The sequence below is a fragment of the Ostrinia nubilalis genome, chromosome 28, assembly GCF_963855985.1.
Source record: "Ostrinia nubilalis chromosome 28, ilOstNubi1.1, whole genome shotgun sequence".
NCBI lineage: Eukaryota > Metazoa > Arthropoda > Insecta > Lepidoptera > Crambidae > Ostrinia > Ostrinia nubilalis.
Window position 1 is genome coordinate 4,586,146 of NC_087115.1, and position 17,050 is coordinate 4,603,195.

A 17,050-nucleotide genomic window follows, 5' to 3' on the forward strand; every position below is an offset into this window, starting at 1 on the left:
ATTTGTTTAATTGTATTATATTTAATCATGTTGTCCCTTTTGTGCTCCTTTAATGTGATAAGGATAGCAATAACACTACTAGACAGGCTGTTTTGAGATAATCGATGGTACACAAAATCTATTCGACAGCAGCTTGTCTAGTACTAAGTATACTTTATTGCGTATTACAGAACGAAGAAAAACTCAAAACTCGATTCGATCTCAAACACAGATAGCTTTGAATATCAATACTATCAGAGATTTAACGCTTTAAAAGGCAGAGGGAATATATTTCCCACCTTGTCTTAACCCTTTAGAAGGCGGTGGGAATATATTTCTCACCTTATTTTGAACCTTGTCAAAGTAATCGAGTTCAGTCAGTCGGTCTATGATGCACGCCGTGATAAATTTTACGACAAACATCATCGTGGCGCGCATTCCAGACCTATTGAGCGCCATTTTGTAATACGAAATTTACAAGTCTTTGCTATCCTCCTGCGTACATTTGTCCTACACACAGTACATAAAAAATAAAAAATCTGTTGGCTTCATTTAACTAGAAAACACTAAACTATGTAACTTTTAATGTTACTTGGCAACACTAATATATGGTAAAAAATGAAAACGTCAACTATTATCTGTAATTTGGTCTAAAATGGTGTCCACAAATAAATCTGTGACTTTGATTGCGCGCAAAGGTAAATAAATCTTTATTCATCTATACAAATAATAAGTAAATATGTGTTATTTTGAGTTAAATAATATATTAGTTGTATAAACTAAGGATTTAAAATTCTATTTTGTTGAAGAAATAAATACTGTGGTCCTACCCTCAATGTCATTTTTTATGTCCTTTGAAAAGTACAATAGCACGTAATTAATACTAAAATTTTAGAGTTCTGATGTTCTATGTAAAGTACATATACGTAAATTTAAGTTTTTTATAGCGGTTAAAAAAAGATATCATTGCAGATATCTTGATGACTCCAAATCGGACTTTTCTGGTGATGATTCCGATGAATATCCTGAGTTATTCCCACCAAAATTCTAACAAAGAACAAATCACCATCGTATCGGTGAATCTAGTAGCTCGGATGAGGGAGAGATAGCTTTGATCACTCCTGTGGATTCTCAAACATCTTATGCATCATCAGATTCCTCATATCTTCCACCAATAAGAGGACGACTTAGTATTGCATCGCGGGAGCGGGGATGTTCGCGTGGCTTTAGTCGTGGCCGTACCGAGGTGTTGGTTCGCCATCGGTATCTACGCCAGATAGCTATGCAAAACAATGCTAACACTCAAATTAGATGGCCAAATGACACACTAAAAACAAAAAATTAAAAAAATGATGCAACCTGCCTATTTTCCAGAACATAGTGTAAAACAATCGCGCTGCAGAAGCATTGGTTGTAATAAAAAACTACATTTCTCTGCAAAAATGTGGGATCTACTTGTGTTTCACTCCTAATCCCAACTTTTTCACCAATTTCCATGTAGAATTCATTAATTTGAGTATTAAAAACTAACTATTATGAAGAACTGACTGATCTCTAATGTTTCTAATGTTTAATTATAGTGATTTTGTAAGAGAATGTAAAATTTTGAGAATTATGTTGATAAAAATTTGAATTTCGTTAATTTTGATAAAGAACAATAAAAATAAATATTATACATCTAAAATTATGTTTGAAATAACCTATTATTTGTAATATATTCTAGATTAACCCGCAAAAAATGGCTATGTCCTTTACGAATGACATTTTGATTAAATACCGTTGTCCTTTATAAAGGACATAGTGAAAAACAAGATTTTCCAATGTAATAATTTTTTTTCTATTTTTTTTATACTAACTTACCATAATGTAGTGCACTACAAAAAAATTATAACGCAACTCCAAAAAAAGTATGTCTGGTACTCAGGAGGCTATGGCAACATAGTCTGTGTAACCTGGTTTCATATTACGAATATAGTTAATTGTGAATTTTCTATAATGTATTGTTAAACAATTATTGATTGCACAGTTTGCAGTTATGTTATTGTTGACATTGTAATTGTATATAACAAAATGCAATCAGCTCTACGATATGTGCTTTCGTTAGTATTTTAGCTATTTGATATTTTGTATTGTGTGATTGCAGCGAAAACTAAATTAAAAAATAGTCTGTTATACCACTTGCTACTGTCTTTAGGAACTTTGTATTGCAAATTATGCTAAAGGGTCTATTCCACTTCTAGCTAATAGTCGAAGGTAGCTCTTATTACAGCGTTTTAAAGCAAATAACTACCTGCCTTGCTAGGATGCACGCCATAATAAGATCTTATCGACGATTTTATCATTTTAGACGACAAATGTATGGACTTATCGTGCTATCGATAAAAGTTTATCGTTGTACGCATCCCATCCCTACAGTAAAACTTTGCAGTTGGGCCTATTATGTACCTATTTCACTATTTGTTGATTTATTAAAGAAATGTTAGTTTTTTCTGCAATCATACAAACTATACCTAACAACGGACCATACTTACCCAGTGCCATATCATGTTGTAAGTCGGTATTCTGAAACGAGTCTCATAATTTAATTTTTTTTTAGCCTTAGCCTACTGGGCAAATAGACGTAGTTTTCTCTAATACTTTGGGTCATCGGCTGGTGCTGGAGTGGTGTATGAAATTCAGTTACCTTTGTCTCTTAATTATTCCAGGAAATATAAATTTACAAGATATGTAATAAGAGGCAGGTGTCGCTAAATGAATTTACACTCAAGAAACAACAAGCAAAGGTCTTAGAAACATTTTTTCATTCTTTCGAATTCATCCAATAAACAATAATTTTGAGGTTCGTTTGAGAATATGGGCCTTAGTATTGTTACATTTGAAATAAAATGCCGTTTGAAAAATAAATAAAATACTTTTATTTCAATACCTTTCACCATATACAGATAATAATTTAGGAGAATTTTAGGACGGTACAATATTATTAATTTCATTAATAATTTTTACAATAGCATAGAATAATATAATTTTTACATACAAGTTTTTAGAATTATCTTATTAAGCATTTGGACCTGGAAATTAGCGTTATAAAATGTTTATCAAATCAGTCTTTTACAATAAACTCTGGAATGTTTTTATATAAACTCAGTAAAAAATACCAATCTTTTTAAAAGTCTGTTCAAAATGATGGAGTTTTACACCAATGTCTCAGTAGCTTTAATGGTATAGTTACCATAGTAAGAAGTAGAAGCATAATAATATTCTCTATTGTCATGATTATAAAGACGTTTTTACAACGAAAGCCTCATAAAATACAAACCCCAGTAGATGCCACACAATGTGATGGGTTTTAACTTTAATGTGTTGTGTTTAGTACAAAATTCAAAATTAATAAAATTAACACTTAACCAATTTAAATCTGGTTGGATTTTTATTAGCAGTCAAGCTGTAGATCCTGGCTACACAGGAGCTTTTCTAAAGCATGTGAGGGCTATTTTTTGCCCTCATTAGTCGGCGCCAATATAGTGCATTGGTTCCCAAAGTGGGGGCCGCGCCCAACAGGGGAGGCGCAAAGACCTTTAAAGGGGGGCGCGGGCCATCTGTGTACTTAAGTATTAAAAACCTGCGACCGCTGAGAGAATGCATTCCAGACTGCTCGATACGACCAATAAATCGTGGAAGCGCGAAATTTTTTGTATGGTCGAAAATCACCGTCGGCGCGTCACCGTTGTGGCTAAACGCAAACCGCGAAAGCCAAGAAAAAAAAAGGGGGCGCGTCTCAAATAAGTGTTGGAAAACGATATTTCTGGTGTCAACTACCTTTAGTGGTAAAATAAAGTGCATATTTTATAACAGATTAAGAAGCGCGGATTTTTAAGATAATTAGCATTATTTAATTAATAGTAATCAGGGACCGGCGCGCAGGAGATCTTGACGAAATCCTCGTATCTGACCGTACCGTTGTTAGACACGTTTGCTTCACGGAAGATGTTGTCCACCTGTACAAATAAACACATGGGTTTTATCAATTTGTTAATGACATTAAATGTATGACGGATTGTACAGCGCCCCTAGCGGGAAACGTTCAAAAACTAAAATTTTCATACATTTTTAAAACGCGCTTACTAGTGAGGTAAGGCACAGCCCAAACCACTGGACGGATCGGGCTGAAATTTGGTATGCAGGTAGATGTTATGACGTAGGCATCCGCTAAGAAAGGATTTTACGGAATTCCACCCCTAAGGCGGTAAAACGGGATCCACGCGTACGAAGTCGCGGGCGGCTGCTAGAAAATTATAAAGCTAAGCGTCCACATGTCGGTATCGTACGCATCGTACGTATCGCACGCAACGGATCGTAGTATTATTTATATGGAAACTCATATAAGTGCGTCCACCTGTCCGCATCGTACGCATCGCACATCCGATACGATGTGTTTCGTTCGATGCGTCCGTTGCGTACGATACCGACAAGTGGACGCTTAGCTTAAATGTGACAATCGAATCCCGCGGTGGTACCAGTAGGTTTTAAAATAAATAAATTAAATAAAGTAGACAAGACAATTTAGCAATTCTGCGAGCTATGTCGGTTACTTTGGTTCTCCTGCGGAAAACCTTGGGGGAGGCCTTTGTCCAGCAGTGGACGTCATTTGGCTGAAAAGAAAGAAAGAAAAGAAAAGACAAGACAATAGTTACCTCTCTAGCCGACAGGCCTTCGCCCCAGTTCTGCAGCAAGTTGCGGAGTTGCCGCGCGGGGATCACGCCCTTCTTGTCGCCGTCGCCGGCTTTAAAGGCGTTCACTACCTGCAGTATAAATGTAATCTAAATATACAGGGTGGAATTTTGAAATGCCACCTGGAGGGAAAGTACTCTAGATATAAAATTTTACTTAAAGAAAACATTCCTTTATTTTTGAAAAGAAAAATAACTCCATTCAAAGATTACCGAATATTTTTCGAAAATTTACCACCATACCATAAAATTTTCTGTAAATAATTACAACAAAATATTATTATTTAAGATTTCATGGTTTTTCTTTCATTTGAGTTATCAAGTTTGTTAGAGAGAATTCATCCTTATACTTAACCCTAACGATTGATGCAATAAAAATACAGGGTGTAATTTTTAACAGATTTGAGTTGGTTCGAATCCCGGGTGTGGCAAGCAAATTTTTGGAAATCTTTGAATGCAGTTCTGTTTCTTTTCAAAAATAAAGGAATGTTTTCTTTAAGTAAAATTTTCTATCTACAGTATTAAGAGTACCTTCCCTCCAGGTGGCATTACAAAATTCCACCCTGTGTAACTGACTGACTGACTGACATAGTGATCTATCAACGCATAGCCCAAACCACTGGACGGACCGGGCTGAAATTTGGCATGCAGGTACATGTTATGACGTAGGCATCCGCTAAGATAGGATTTTACGAAACTCCACCACTAGGGGATCCACGCGGACGAAGTCGCAGGCAGCCGCTAGTAAATAAATATTTTTACATGATGATGATGAATTAGATTACTTCACATTGTGAGATCAGTTTGGAAGAGGCTTGCAGAGCTGTTTGGAGATCATTGGATAGGCAGATTTCGCGTGTCCATTAATTTGACGCCAATAGACTTATATTTTGTAATACCCATTGCTTGGTTGGTTATACAATCCCAGGCCTGGTTATAAACAAAATAAGAAGAATAATGTGTTGTTTGTTCATGATGTTTTTAACACCCTGTATATTCCCACTGCAATGTTATGTGTTAATAAAAAAATGACCTAAATATTACCAACAGATAAGTTTATCAAAGGGTGAAACTTGAAATCATAGAATATCAATTAAATGGGGTGCTCACCTCACTCGGCAGGTTTTCAGCTCTGGAATGAATGTGCATGACTTCCAGGAAGTCAGCAAAGGACATCTTGCCTCCCTTGCCCTTTAGGTAACCTGTGGGAACATAATCAGCATTATTAATGAATTCTGTTCTAGCAAAAATGCTTTTGGTTAGTTAGCAATAAACTACAGATGTGACAACTATTGTAAAATGTTTAAGTAAAAATGTAGGTTTTGTAAAATAAGAGTCGAGATTTAAAACGTAAAAATTTGTTAGAATAACCATAGAAAAAAATATAGGGCAAAATATCTGGGTGCCATCACTGACTTAAGAAAACCTAAAATCTACTGGGTTTCCATCAGCAGCCGTTTTATTCAACATATTTTACTTTAAGCTGTTTTTTACAAGTATAGTAACAACATATTTTATTTCATACCGGTCAACTCCTGAATCGTAGGGCTCATGCCGAGGGACCGCATCACCACCGTCAGCTCGTCCAGAGACGTGATCTGGCCAGATCTAGCGAATAGGTAGAAACATTCACGAAATTCTGCAAGGAAAAATTTTATAGGTATTTAAACAAACGTAGTGGTTGTATCTGTTTGTAAATAGGTATAAACTCTTCTCCCACTCTCTATTTTTCTCTTCAAGCGCCTTGGATCCCCAAATAAGTAAGGTATTTAAGAAAAACCCCGTTATGACCTGGTTAATCAAGTAACTAATGACTAAAATAAAAAACAAATAATTTCAGAAAATCTGCTGCTCTACTTCTTTTGTGTGACTTGTATTATAAAGTAGGTAATGTGTTTACGTATTTCCTTTCATTACTAATGGATAATCTAGTTATCTAGATCTAAAATTAATGAATCAAAGATAAACATACCATCAATGTCTTGTTCCTTGAAGTAACGCGCCTGGAAATAAACAGAATTGATGTTTTAATAAATGTTAATTAACAGTTATAACATCTAAATTGATAACATTGAGAATATTTACCATTTTATTTAGAAAATAAAGGAAAGAAATAGGTCAAAAAAAGTTCGGAGAGTTTTCGTGTAATCAGAGAACTGTTCTTGTTTTCCTGTTTATTACATAGAGCAAAAGTGGTTTGAAAAGAAAATGAATAGCTTATTTAGGCAGTGTTGCCAGTCGGGTCTTGTCAGAAATTACCAGAAATATAAAAAAATGTAACCTTTTTGAATACAAAGTAACCTTCATACGGGGGGGGGGGGGGGGGTGCGGGGGTGCGGGGGTGCGGAGCGATTGTGTAAGGTTGTTCATGGATGGTTCATGTTTACCTAAATTCGAAATTTTGACCATTCCATGAAGACCGAAAAGTGACCGGTCGTATAAAACCGTTTCATGGATTTGCGTTTTATTATCAAAAAAACATTTGCTAAAACTCATTGTCTTTAACAAATAATAAATCAAATTCATGTTTAAATGCAGTTTATGACATAATTTTTAAATTGTCACTATTAATATTTTTACTGAATAACCTGTAAAAGTTAATTCTACAATTTCTGAAAAATCACCTAAAAGTAACCTTTTCATTAGTGTAACCTAAAAGTAACCAATGCAGTTCAAAAGTAACCTAAAAGGTTACAAAAGTAACCTTCTGGCAACACTGAATATGTCATCAGCGTTTTGACAGACAAGTCTGCCAACATGAAAAATATTTTTCAGGTTGTTCTCTATTACAAATAATGCCAATTCTCAATTTTAGTTAAATAATGCCAAGTCTTGATAAATACCCAAATTGTTAGTCCTCGAGCCGTAATTTTTTTGACGTTTCCAAAATTTCAGGTGTTTGTCTATGACAAAGATGAAGGACGGCCAATCAGCTGACAGCTGCGAATGGATATTTTTCCATGGATAATTATCGAAATTGAGTAAATTATTACATAAAACGTTTTCAGTCGCTACTTTCAGTGCGTTTAGTGATATATGAACTGTTGCAGCTACGTTTGAAGTGATGGGTTTCGTGTGTTACCGAAAGTAAGTGTAGTTCAGTCGATTTCAGTGTCATGTGTTACAGTGTTATCTAATTTTACCTATATTTTTCAAGGGTGAGCCGTGTAAGAACTCTTGCAAGGTTAGAACATCTTATAAATGCTTGCCCTAACTATGCCTTATGGCTTCAGGGACCAATTTTTCAGTTTGCGCAGTAAAATCATTAGTATCATACATTAATGTATAGATCTACTATCTATACATTTACAAAATGTATTTTTGTGATTTTATTTTGGTTCTATGCTAATTTATTCGTGTTTACATCATTCAGTTGACATTGTATTAAGTTACCTTGCTTTTCCTTATCATTTTTTTTATCAATATTCTTTTATTTCCTTCATGTTCTTTTGCTTACACAAAATTACTAAGGATTGTGTTTACCAAAACATGATTTTGTACCTTTCCTAAGGACAAAGTTTTGTTTACTGCTTAGGATATAGTTTCAAAAGTTATTTATTTATTGCATCGTTCAAAATATCATATATCTTCCGTTATCTATTACATTAAAATAACTACTTATTTCACGGTTAGGTTATTGGTGTGATTGTTGAACTATTTGTTTATTCTCGTCTTATCAGGCTGACATTTCAAAGTACAAAATCTATATTATAAACCAGACCATTTATCTTAAGTTTTTGTGTTAATCATTTCTAATAAAAGTTTCTCAATACTTACTCAATATTTATTGCATGACCATCAATGTGAAATATGTATTTAGGTTGCTGAATTAATCATTTCTAATAAAAGCTGTTGAATATTTATTGCATTGTGGTTTTTGATTAAAATGATATGTAATTTACATGTTCTGAAAGTTGAATACAGTGTAAAGTCTATACTTAAAACTGCATTATTTGACAGAGGTAAAATGATGAAACATGGAAGAGAAAATAAAAAATAAACCAACCAAAGTCAAGCAAAATCAATGTAACGGAGTTTGCTGTTAAATCAAGTGACGTTTATTAAAAGTTTACACAATTTTTTTTATTCAATGCATCTACTATTATAATTTATCTTTTATTATTTTAACTTACATATTATTATATATTTTTTCTTTAAGTATAGAGTAGGGCCCTTTTGTTATTAAATTTACTAAACAGATAACGGTTAATGCTACTATATCATAACTTACCAGTAATTATTGATAAGACCGTAATTAAAGTAACAATGTTTGACAGACTTGTGCAACGTATTTCTGTAATATTTTTGGATTATCAATCATGTATGATTTATTCCCAATAGATATGATAACTGATTATTAATGTTTTATAAAGAATACAACAGACATTGTCTCTTGAGACAATTTAGCTTGCTAAATGTTGCAGGATCTTATTTATTATACAATAGAAGCTATTTTGCAATGGAAATTTTATTGTATTTTATTTATTAAGGAAATAAACAGCAACATTCTTAAAACATATAAACCAAAACAAAATAATTAACACATTTGCCTTAATTTTTTTTTATGCATGACAAGGCAGTTATTTGACTGCAATCGCACCTGGTGTTAAGTGAGATGCAGTCTAAGATGGTACATTCATTTTGCCCTGTAAGTGCCTGTTCACTCTCGCCTTGAAAAGGCATAATAGTCTGATGTGCTCTTGTCTGTAATGTCTGTACATAAGAAAGAAATAGTACAAAATTCACACCAATTACCTAAAAATAAAGCATAGATTTATTTCTATTTTGGCTTCAATTATTTTTGTTGTACAATTATGTATGTTTTGATTAGGTAGGTCTTTGGCTAAAACTTAAAATAAAAGTTATTTAATCTAGATTCTTATTAATTTAAGTATTTTTCTTTCCTTTTCTTTCAGTAACATCAAAAAACTGGAAACTCTACCTTAAAAACATGGAAGAACCCCTCAAAAAAACAAACAAAACATATTTGGGTCACTTCAAAATATCTTAGAAATAAAAAAAAACTATAAAACAATCAGTAGAATAGTATAGTGGAGTTTTTTGCTTATAATAAATAAATAAAATAATAATATATTTATTTTTCGTTGACTTTTATAAAATCGTGGATTTTATTTATGTTGATTCCATTTTAATTTGTATTTAATACAAAGTTTTTAAAACTATTAAACGGGCTGTTAGATCTACTAGTGGTAGTTACAAAGTTACCAAAGAGATTGTATATAAAATAAATAAATAAATAATAGTAAATATAGAAACAAAAACAGATATACGTAGATGCTGTTAAGTTTATGGACTAGTAAAGATATAGAAGACAAGGATAGAAATAGCAGTGACAGTAAGAGTGAGCGAGACGCTAGAATGGCAGCAACCATGGTGGAGACTCCGCCGCCGCAGCTCATCACGACAATAGAATGGGGCATGATGGACAAAAGCAAGTTCTTTCCATTGTATACGCTGAGCAGTTTTACAGGTAATTTTCTTATTCTGTCCGTTTAGTGCAGTATTTCGTTCTAAAGTCCGGCCGTCGAGCAGATAGAATTTCGTACAATGACCCCAAGCTACCCATCTTTATCGCTCGCGCGTAATTGCTTAATATCGCGCGTAATATTGCTGTCGCACTCGCACACTCACTGCGGCCGCCTGTCGCACAGTCGCAATAGCAATTAAAATTACGTGCGAGCGAAAAGGATGGGTAGCTTGGGGTCATTGTACAAAATTCTATCTGCTCTGCGACCGAACTTTATACGTTCGTATGATAGCCGAACGGGGAAGGGGGTCGGACTGGCCGACTCGTCATCCGAAGAACGCGGGTTCGGTCCCCGCCGCCTTGGCGCTGCTAAACTATTGTGGTGAGCCCACTAGTAACACAAGCTTATTTAGCCTAGTATGAGGGGCTAACAGGCTAGCTAATATTCTTGGAGAAAAATTATGTATTTACAAAAATAAAGGTACTATTTAAAGTATGTACAAGCTTTGTTTAGTGTGGGACTAAAGGCACAGTGTATAATGTCCAAAGATATTTATTTCTATCTTTCAAAACTGGCCACCAAAATGTTTAATCAATTAAGAGAACATGCTGATATGTGACACACGCGGTTGATAAATCCAAGATAACTTATCAGATATATCTTTAATGTTCTGGTTTATTAATTGCATCGTGTTGTATTTTTCTTCGTTTTTACACATTGATAAGGAAAAAGGTGCAAAGGTATAATTTTAAAATATTATTTTTACAATTTTTATTTTTTTTAACTAAAAGCGAAGGGTTGTATTATCGATTCCAACCTTAGGAAATTTATTTTTTTCAAGTTATTAAAAGCGGCTTCGCCCGCGTTGACGCGTACGTCCTTGTTTAAAAAAACCGCGATAAAAGCTATCCTATGTTCTTTCCCGGGACTCAAAACTGTCTCTATACCAAATTTTATCAAAAGTTTAGGCGTGAAAGCGTAACAGACGGACAGAGTTACTTTCACTTCCCATCTAAATATATAAAACTCAAAGGTGACTGACTGACTTACTGACTGACATAGTGATCTATCAACGAACAGCCCAAACCACTGCTGGCATATGCAGGTAGATGTTATGACGTAGGCATCCGCTAAGAAAGGATTTTACGAAACTCCACCTCTAAGGGAGTAAAACGGGATCCACGCGTACGAAGTCGCGGGCGGCCGCTAGTTTACAATATAAGTAGGCATTTAGTTTGAAATGCAACTCAACGCTAAATACTTATAGCATCACCGTTCTTTCTTTTGCAGTAAGATGCGCGCTATACCCACTTACACTTGTGAAGACACAGATCCAGGTCCAGAGGAAGAAAGAGGCTTACAGCGGTGTCCTGGACGCCATCTCCAAGATCTACAGGAGCGAGGGCTTCTCGGGGCTGTATAGGGGCTTTTGGATATCCAGTGTGAGTCTCCAGTGGGAATATAGTTCCCACATTATTTTGAATTTTGTTCCCTTGTCTTAAGGTTCAAAAACAATTAAAATTTTGGATTTGTTTTGCTAGATTTTAAAAACGAACGAATATGTTTTTATTCGAATGTAACATTTATTTTTTACAATCAAAAATGTCTTCATTTGTCTGAAATTAACCTAATTAAATTAAGTAGAATTTGCAAATTGTAAATTGCTCAACTCAAGTTATAAGGAAATTTTCGGAAATACGTGTTATTTATTTATAACTTTTATGCACATAAATCACGGTACATAAGATGAACTTAATGTCATTTGGCATTCTCCTCCAGTCAACTTTAGTGTAATTTAATTTTAATTTTCTTTAATTCAAGACACAAAATCCTAACTGTAACCAGAATAAGACTAGCAAACATTTTTTCATTTGGGAACAAAATCTAGGATCAAATCCAGATCGAGAAATTCCGAGTATCTAGCCACTAAACCACTGAAGTCAAAAGTGATATTTTTTCGTGAATATTATTAAAGCATTTAACTCTTCAGAAATCCTAAGTATTTTTTTGCAGTTTCAGATAATCTCCGGCGTTTTCTACATCACAACGTACGAAGGCGTTAGACATGAGCTGGGCAAATACGAATTAAGTCCGAAAGCTAAGGTAAGCGTTGTTTTATTTCCTCTAATAAGTAATTTCTATGTACTAAAGCCCGGTCTGCGAGCACGTAGTATTTTGTCCAATGACCCCAAGCTATCCATCCTTATCGCTCGCGCGTAATTATATTGCTGTCGCGACTGTGCGACGGGCGCCCAAAACAAAATTCTACGTGCTCGCAGACCAGACTATAGTCTAGTAGTAGAAACGGTACAGCGGGAAGAGAGACATTATTTAAGAGTTTATGAGCGTTCTAAAGGGGCAGCTACCCTCCCTAGAAAATGATATGACCCTAGATACTATCCTTACATTTCGACCTTCGAATCTAAGCGCAGGGGACCTTATATTTTTATTTTTATAATTTTAAAGCTATTTAGTAACAGCTGACTTGTGCTTAGATTTTTGCGCTACTTCTTTTCAGTAATGGTTCGCATTATTATCCTGAAGTAAAATCAAATCCCGCTATCAATGTAAAAAAAAGTGTTTGGACGTGTAAAAGTGGCTTTTTTTATACATTAACATACTGAGAAAAAACGTTTTTTATTACATTTTTTTATTTATTTATTTTATTTTTCTTTATTAAGGAAACAAACAGCATGAGTTGATACATGTGAACTTAAAAAAGAAAAATAGTACAGTAGCCTAATCAGTTTCCACAGATAAACTTTACAAGTTAATCGAAAGCTATGCAGAGTGCGAGCAATTTAAAATCACAAAATATAAAAAAAAAAATATACTTTCGAATTCCCATGACTTTTTTACTGACTGAATAAAGACTTCTCATTGTTATTCATTGCAGTCGTTCATAGGCGGTGGCTGCGCTTCCATAGTCGGGCAGACCATCATAGTTCCCTTCGACGTGTTGAGTCAACATCTTATGGTACTTGGACTGGTGAGGAGCAGAGCTGGTGGCAGCAAGAATCCTGTAAGTGTTTGATTAAATATATCTGTACTGTAGGTAAGGTTCTGGAGTGGTGGCCACGTATCGGTGGACCGACGACCTCATAAAGGTAGCAGGAAGCCGCTGGATGCAGGCCGCTACCAACCGGGCGATGTGGGAATCATTGGGGGAGGCCTATGTTCAGCAGTGGACGTCCTGTGGCTGAAATGATGATGATGATGATGACATAGTGGGGCAGACCATCGTAGTTCCCTTCGACGTGTTGACTGCTTATACTGGGGAGGAGTAGAGCTGGTGGCAGCAAGAATCCTGTAAGTACCATCATCATTTCAGCCACAGGACGTCCACTGCTGAACATACTCCTCCCCCAATGATTCCCACATCGCCCGGTTGGTAGCGGCCTGCGTCCAGCGCCTTCCTGCTACCTTTATGAGATCATTAGAGGCAGTGAGCGGGACACATAACTCTTAAAACTGATGGCTGTTAGAGCAGAACAGTTCTTGAGTAGACTAGGGGCCGGAAGACGTATTGCAAGGCCTCCCATTCGATGGATCGACGACCTGCCGGGCTATAAAGGTCATATCACACTTATCAACCCAGAAAGGGATCAACACCGTATGGCCTTTCGCGAGGCGAAGCGTTTACATTACGGTGCGGATAAGTGCGTTTTAATACGGAGTTTCATACAAAGAATACTGACCGCCTCGAGTTGATACAGCTACGATCCGTTTCCGGGTTGATAAGTGTGCTTCGTCCTTTATGCGCGTCGTGATAAAAGGGGGAATACTTTGTCCAACTGTGGGCGACTTTTGATTAAAACGAAGTACTGATATTAAAAATTTGAATGTGTTGTTGAGTTTTGATGGTCGACTGTATCAAATAATTATGTTCGTATTAGGCAAGATTTTCTTTGCTTTTAACTGGATAATGTCTAGGAAATATTATTAATATTTAAAACTGTTCTCTTCCAGAAAATAAATCCCCTCGGCTTGGATCTAGACAAGAGGTTCAGTAAAACTGAGCTAGCCAGAGAAGTCTTCGTACGGGTATACAGGCTGAACGGCGTGGCTGGATACTACAGAGGATACGCGGCGTCTTTAGCCGCGTACGTGCCTAACTCGGCACTTTGGTGGGCGCTTTACACCGCGTATCAAGGTAAAAACAATATAATACTTATATGGGTACGAGGCGTCTTTGGCCTCGTACGTGACTCACTCAGCGCGGTGCTGGGCGCTTTACACCGCGTATCAGGGTAAACTAACATTTCGGTAGAATATGTTAGTTTTGGGCTAGCTAGAGAAGTCTTCGTACGGATATACAGGCTGAACGGTGTGGCTGGATACTACAGAGGATACGCGGCGTCTTTGGCCGCGTACGTGCCTAATTCGGCGCTTTGGTGGGCGCTTTACACCGCGTATCAAGGTAAACTACATTTTTAGTAAGGTATACAGGCTGAATGGAGTAGCAGGATATTACAAAGGATACGCGGCGTCTTTGGCCGCGTACGTGCCTAATTCCGCGCTGTGGTGGGCGCTTTACACCGCGTATCAAGGTAAAAACAATCTATAAATTAGTAAATGTGTAAGAATTCAGTAAGGCTGAATGGCGTGGCGGGATATTAGGGGATACGAGGAGTCCTTAACCTCGTACGTGACTTACTCAGCACTTTGGTGGGCGCTTACCGCGTATCAAGATAACAAAACTACCTTAGTAGTATATAGTAGTTTTTTTTAGTTTGTTGGAGGAAAGTTTAGTAGGGTATGGTTGAATGGATATTAACGAGGATACGAGGCGCCTTTAGCCGCGTAGGTCATTGGCGCTATGTACGTGCATGCCGATTCTTCATACAACTTCAAATCGGGCCCAACTAAAGGCTGGCTAAAAGTTTGTAGTTTGCGGGGAGTCTTACATGAATCTCGTATTATTGTCGTACTAGCTTTTGCCCGCGGCTTCACCCGCGTGTTTATTTTGTCACAGATCGTCATAAATTAAAGCCTATAATGTTATTCTGGGCTATAAACAACAATACTGTAAAGTTTCATGAAAATCCGTTCAGTTGTTTTTGCGTGAAAGAGTAACAAAAATCCAGACATCCATACAAACTTTCTCATTTATAATATTAAGTAAGATCTGTATAATTCTTAAGATTTATGTTATTGCCATGAAGCAATAAAAATTATACTCTTACCTATGATTAACCCTAATGCAAAAGTAATGACCCACGTTATCTTTCTACCTTTCCAGACGAACTCCTAAGAATAAGTCCGGCGTGGGTGTCACATCTAGCGATACAGTGCGCCGCCGGCACTTTAGGCGGATTCACCACAACTATACTGACAAACCCTCTCGATATCGTACGCGCGAGGCTTCAGGTGAGATTAATGTCGTCTATAGGTCGCTAAACTCAGTGCCCGAGGTATGGAAGCGTGCGAAGGGTATTTTTGTTACATCAAATATCAGCGAGAATTCAACGGGACTATTCCCACCTCTCGTTCCCACCGCTGCAACTCCTGTGTAGCCAGGATCTACAGCTTGACCGCCAATAACCCAACCAGCAAAGGTCAAGTTTGTCCCGGGGGAAAGTTAACCAGACATTGGACCCGCAACGAAAATAATCAGAACATAGGAGGAGTGAGTTCGAAGTTAAGGTTCGATTCAGCGAAACTTCACTGTGTTTAGTGCGAGTTTGTATTGAACGTCTTCGCTAGCGAGTGCGTCGAAAAATCTATGAAGATTTTAGTTCTTGAAAGTATCCGCTAGGGGCGCTGTACATACAATCCGTATCCGATAATTTAATTTTACGCAATCGCTAGCTAAGACGTTTGATGTAAACTCGCACAAAACCCCCAGATTTGTATTGTCCAATCTTATTGAACCGTCCCATTAGTAGTGACATTGACAGGGGGCGCCACCGTCAATACCGGATCGCTGGTTCCGATTTTCGCCATGTCAATGAGTTTGGTGGGACATTTCAGTATAGTTTATATATGCTCTTTCACGTCATAATATGTCAATGCTACCCCTCCCGTGCCGCTCCCATACCTCAGGCAGACTGAGTTAAGCGCTTAGCTATTTTAAATAAATACCTTAGGAAATTCAATTTTTTCAAGTTATTTATTTAAAATGTATCTTTTTTAATCTCCAGGTGGAAGGCGTAAGCACGATGCGGCAAGTATTCCGCGACCTATGGCAGGAGGAGGGGCTAATGGGGCTTTACCTCAAGGGGCTATCGGCGCGGCTGGTCCAGTCTGCCTGCTTCTCCTTTAGTATAATACTTGGTTATGAGAGTATTAAGCGCGTGGCTGTTAGCGATGAATTCAGAGGGCGCGTGCGCTGGTGATGCAATATACGTGACGCAACTACCTGTTTTGTTTTTATTATACTACCCCCAGAATCCTAGAGTTAACTCAAGTAGCTTTATGAAACGTGGCCCCCTAGTGTCTAAGACTTGTGGCCCCCAAGTATCTATAATCGTGGCCCCCAGGTGTCTAAATAAGGCAAGGCCTTGTTGCCCTAAGTAGATAAGACGAAGCGTGGCTCCCAAGTGTCTAGAATCGTGGCCCCCTAGTGTTTTAAGTTACTCGTGGCCCCCATGTGTCTTATGCAACTCGTGGCCCCCCAAGTGTCTTTTAGTTCGTCCCCTCCGTCTTGTGGCCCCCTGGTGTTTAAAATTACTCGTGGCCCCCCTAGTGTCTTTATTTGGCGCCCCCCAAGTATCTTTAGTTCGTGACCCCCTGGTGTCTTAAACGACTCGTTGCCCGCAAGTGTCTTAAAATTACTTATGGCCCCCTCGCATCAGCGCCTCGTACTAGAGGGCCTAATGGGGCTCTCCCTCAAGGGGCTATCGGCGCGACTGG

General features: G+C 37.1%; 2 protein-coding genes across 2 annotated transcripts; one reads left to right on the forward strand and one right to left on the reverse strand.

Annotated features, from left to right (window-relative positions):
- Positions 1-2,870: 2,870 nt before the first annotated feature.
- LOC135085473 (calmodulin-like protein 4) lies at positions 2,871-6,903 on the reverse strand. Its single transcript, XM_063980265.1, has 6 exons — positions 6,792-6,903; positions 6,679-6,709; positions 6,232-6,345; positions 5,817-5,908; positions 4,671-4,778; positions 2,871-3,974 (listed from the first exon to the last, which is right to left on the reverse strand). Exons 1-6 carry the CDS (start codon positions 6,792-6,794, stop codon positions 3,873-3,875), a joined length of 450 nt encoding a protein of 149 aa, XP_063836335.1. The 5' UTR covers positions 6,795-6,903; the 3' UTR covers positions 2,871-3,872.
- A 723-nt stretch (positions 6,904-7,626) lies between these two features.
- LOC135085451 (solute carrier family 25 member 44) lies at positions 7,627-16,555 on the forward strand. Its single transcript, XM_063980246.1, has 8 exons — positions 7,627-7,793; positions 9,623-10,197; positions 11,486-11,637; positions 12,209-12,298; positions 13,092-13,217; positions 14,165-14,348; positions 15,438-15,565; positions 16,339-16,555. The coding sequence occupies exons 2-8, from the start codon at positions 10,002-10,004 to the stop codon at positions 16,531-16,533; spliced, it is 1,071 nt and encodes a 356-aa protein (XP_063836316.1). The 5' UTR covers positions 7,627-7,793; positions 9,623-10,001; the 3' UTR covers positions 16,534-16,555.
- The last annotated feature ends 495 nt before the right edge of the window (positions 16,556-17,050 follow it).

Excerpts from the sequence above, each read along its gene's own strand:
- LOC135085473 (XM_063980265.1), bottom strand. Across the intron at positions 5,909-6,231 it reads TACGATTCAGGAGTTGACCG|GTTACCTAAAGGGCAAGGGA; the intron begins GTATGAAATAAA and ends ATGTTCCCACAG. Across the intron at positions 4,779-5,816 it reads CTGAAAACCTGCCGAGTGAG|GTAGTGAACGCCTTTAAAGC; the intron begins GTGAGCACCCCA and ends TTTATACTGCAG.
- LOC135085451 (XM_063980246.1), top strand. The coding sequence starts at position 10,002 with ATGCTGTTAAGTTTATGGACTAGTAAAGATATAGAAGACAAGGATAGA. Across the intron at positions 10,198-11,485 it reads TACGCTGAGCAGTTTTACAG|TAAGATGCGCGCTATACCCA; the intron begins GTAATTTTCTTA and ends TTTCTTTTGCAG. Across the intron at positions 13,218-14,164 it reads CTGGTGGCAGCAAGAATCCT|AAAATAAATCCCCTCGGCTT; the intron begins GTAAGTGTTTGA and ends GTTCTCTTCCAG.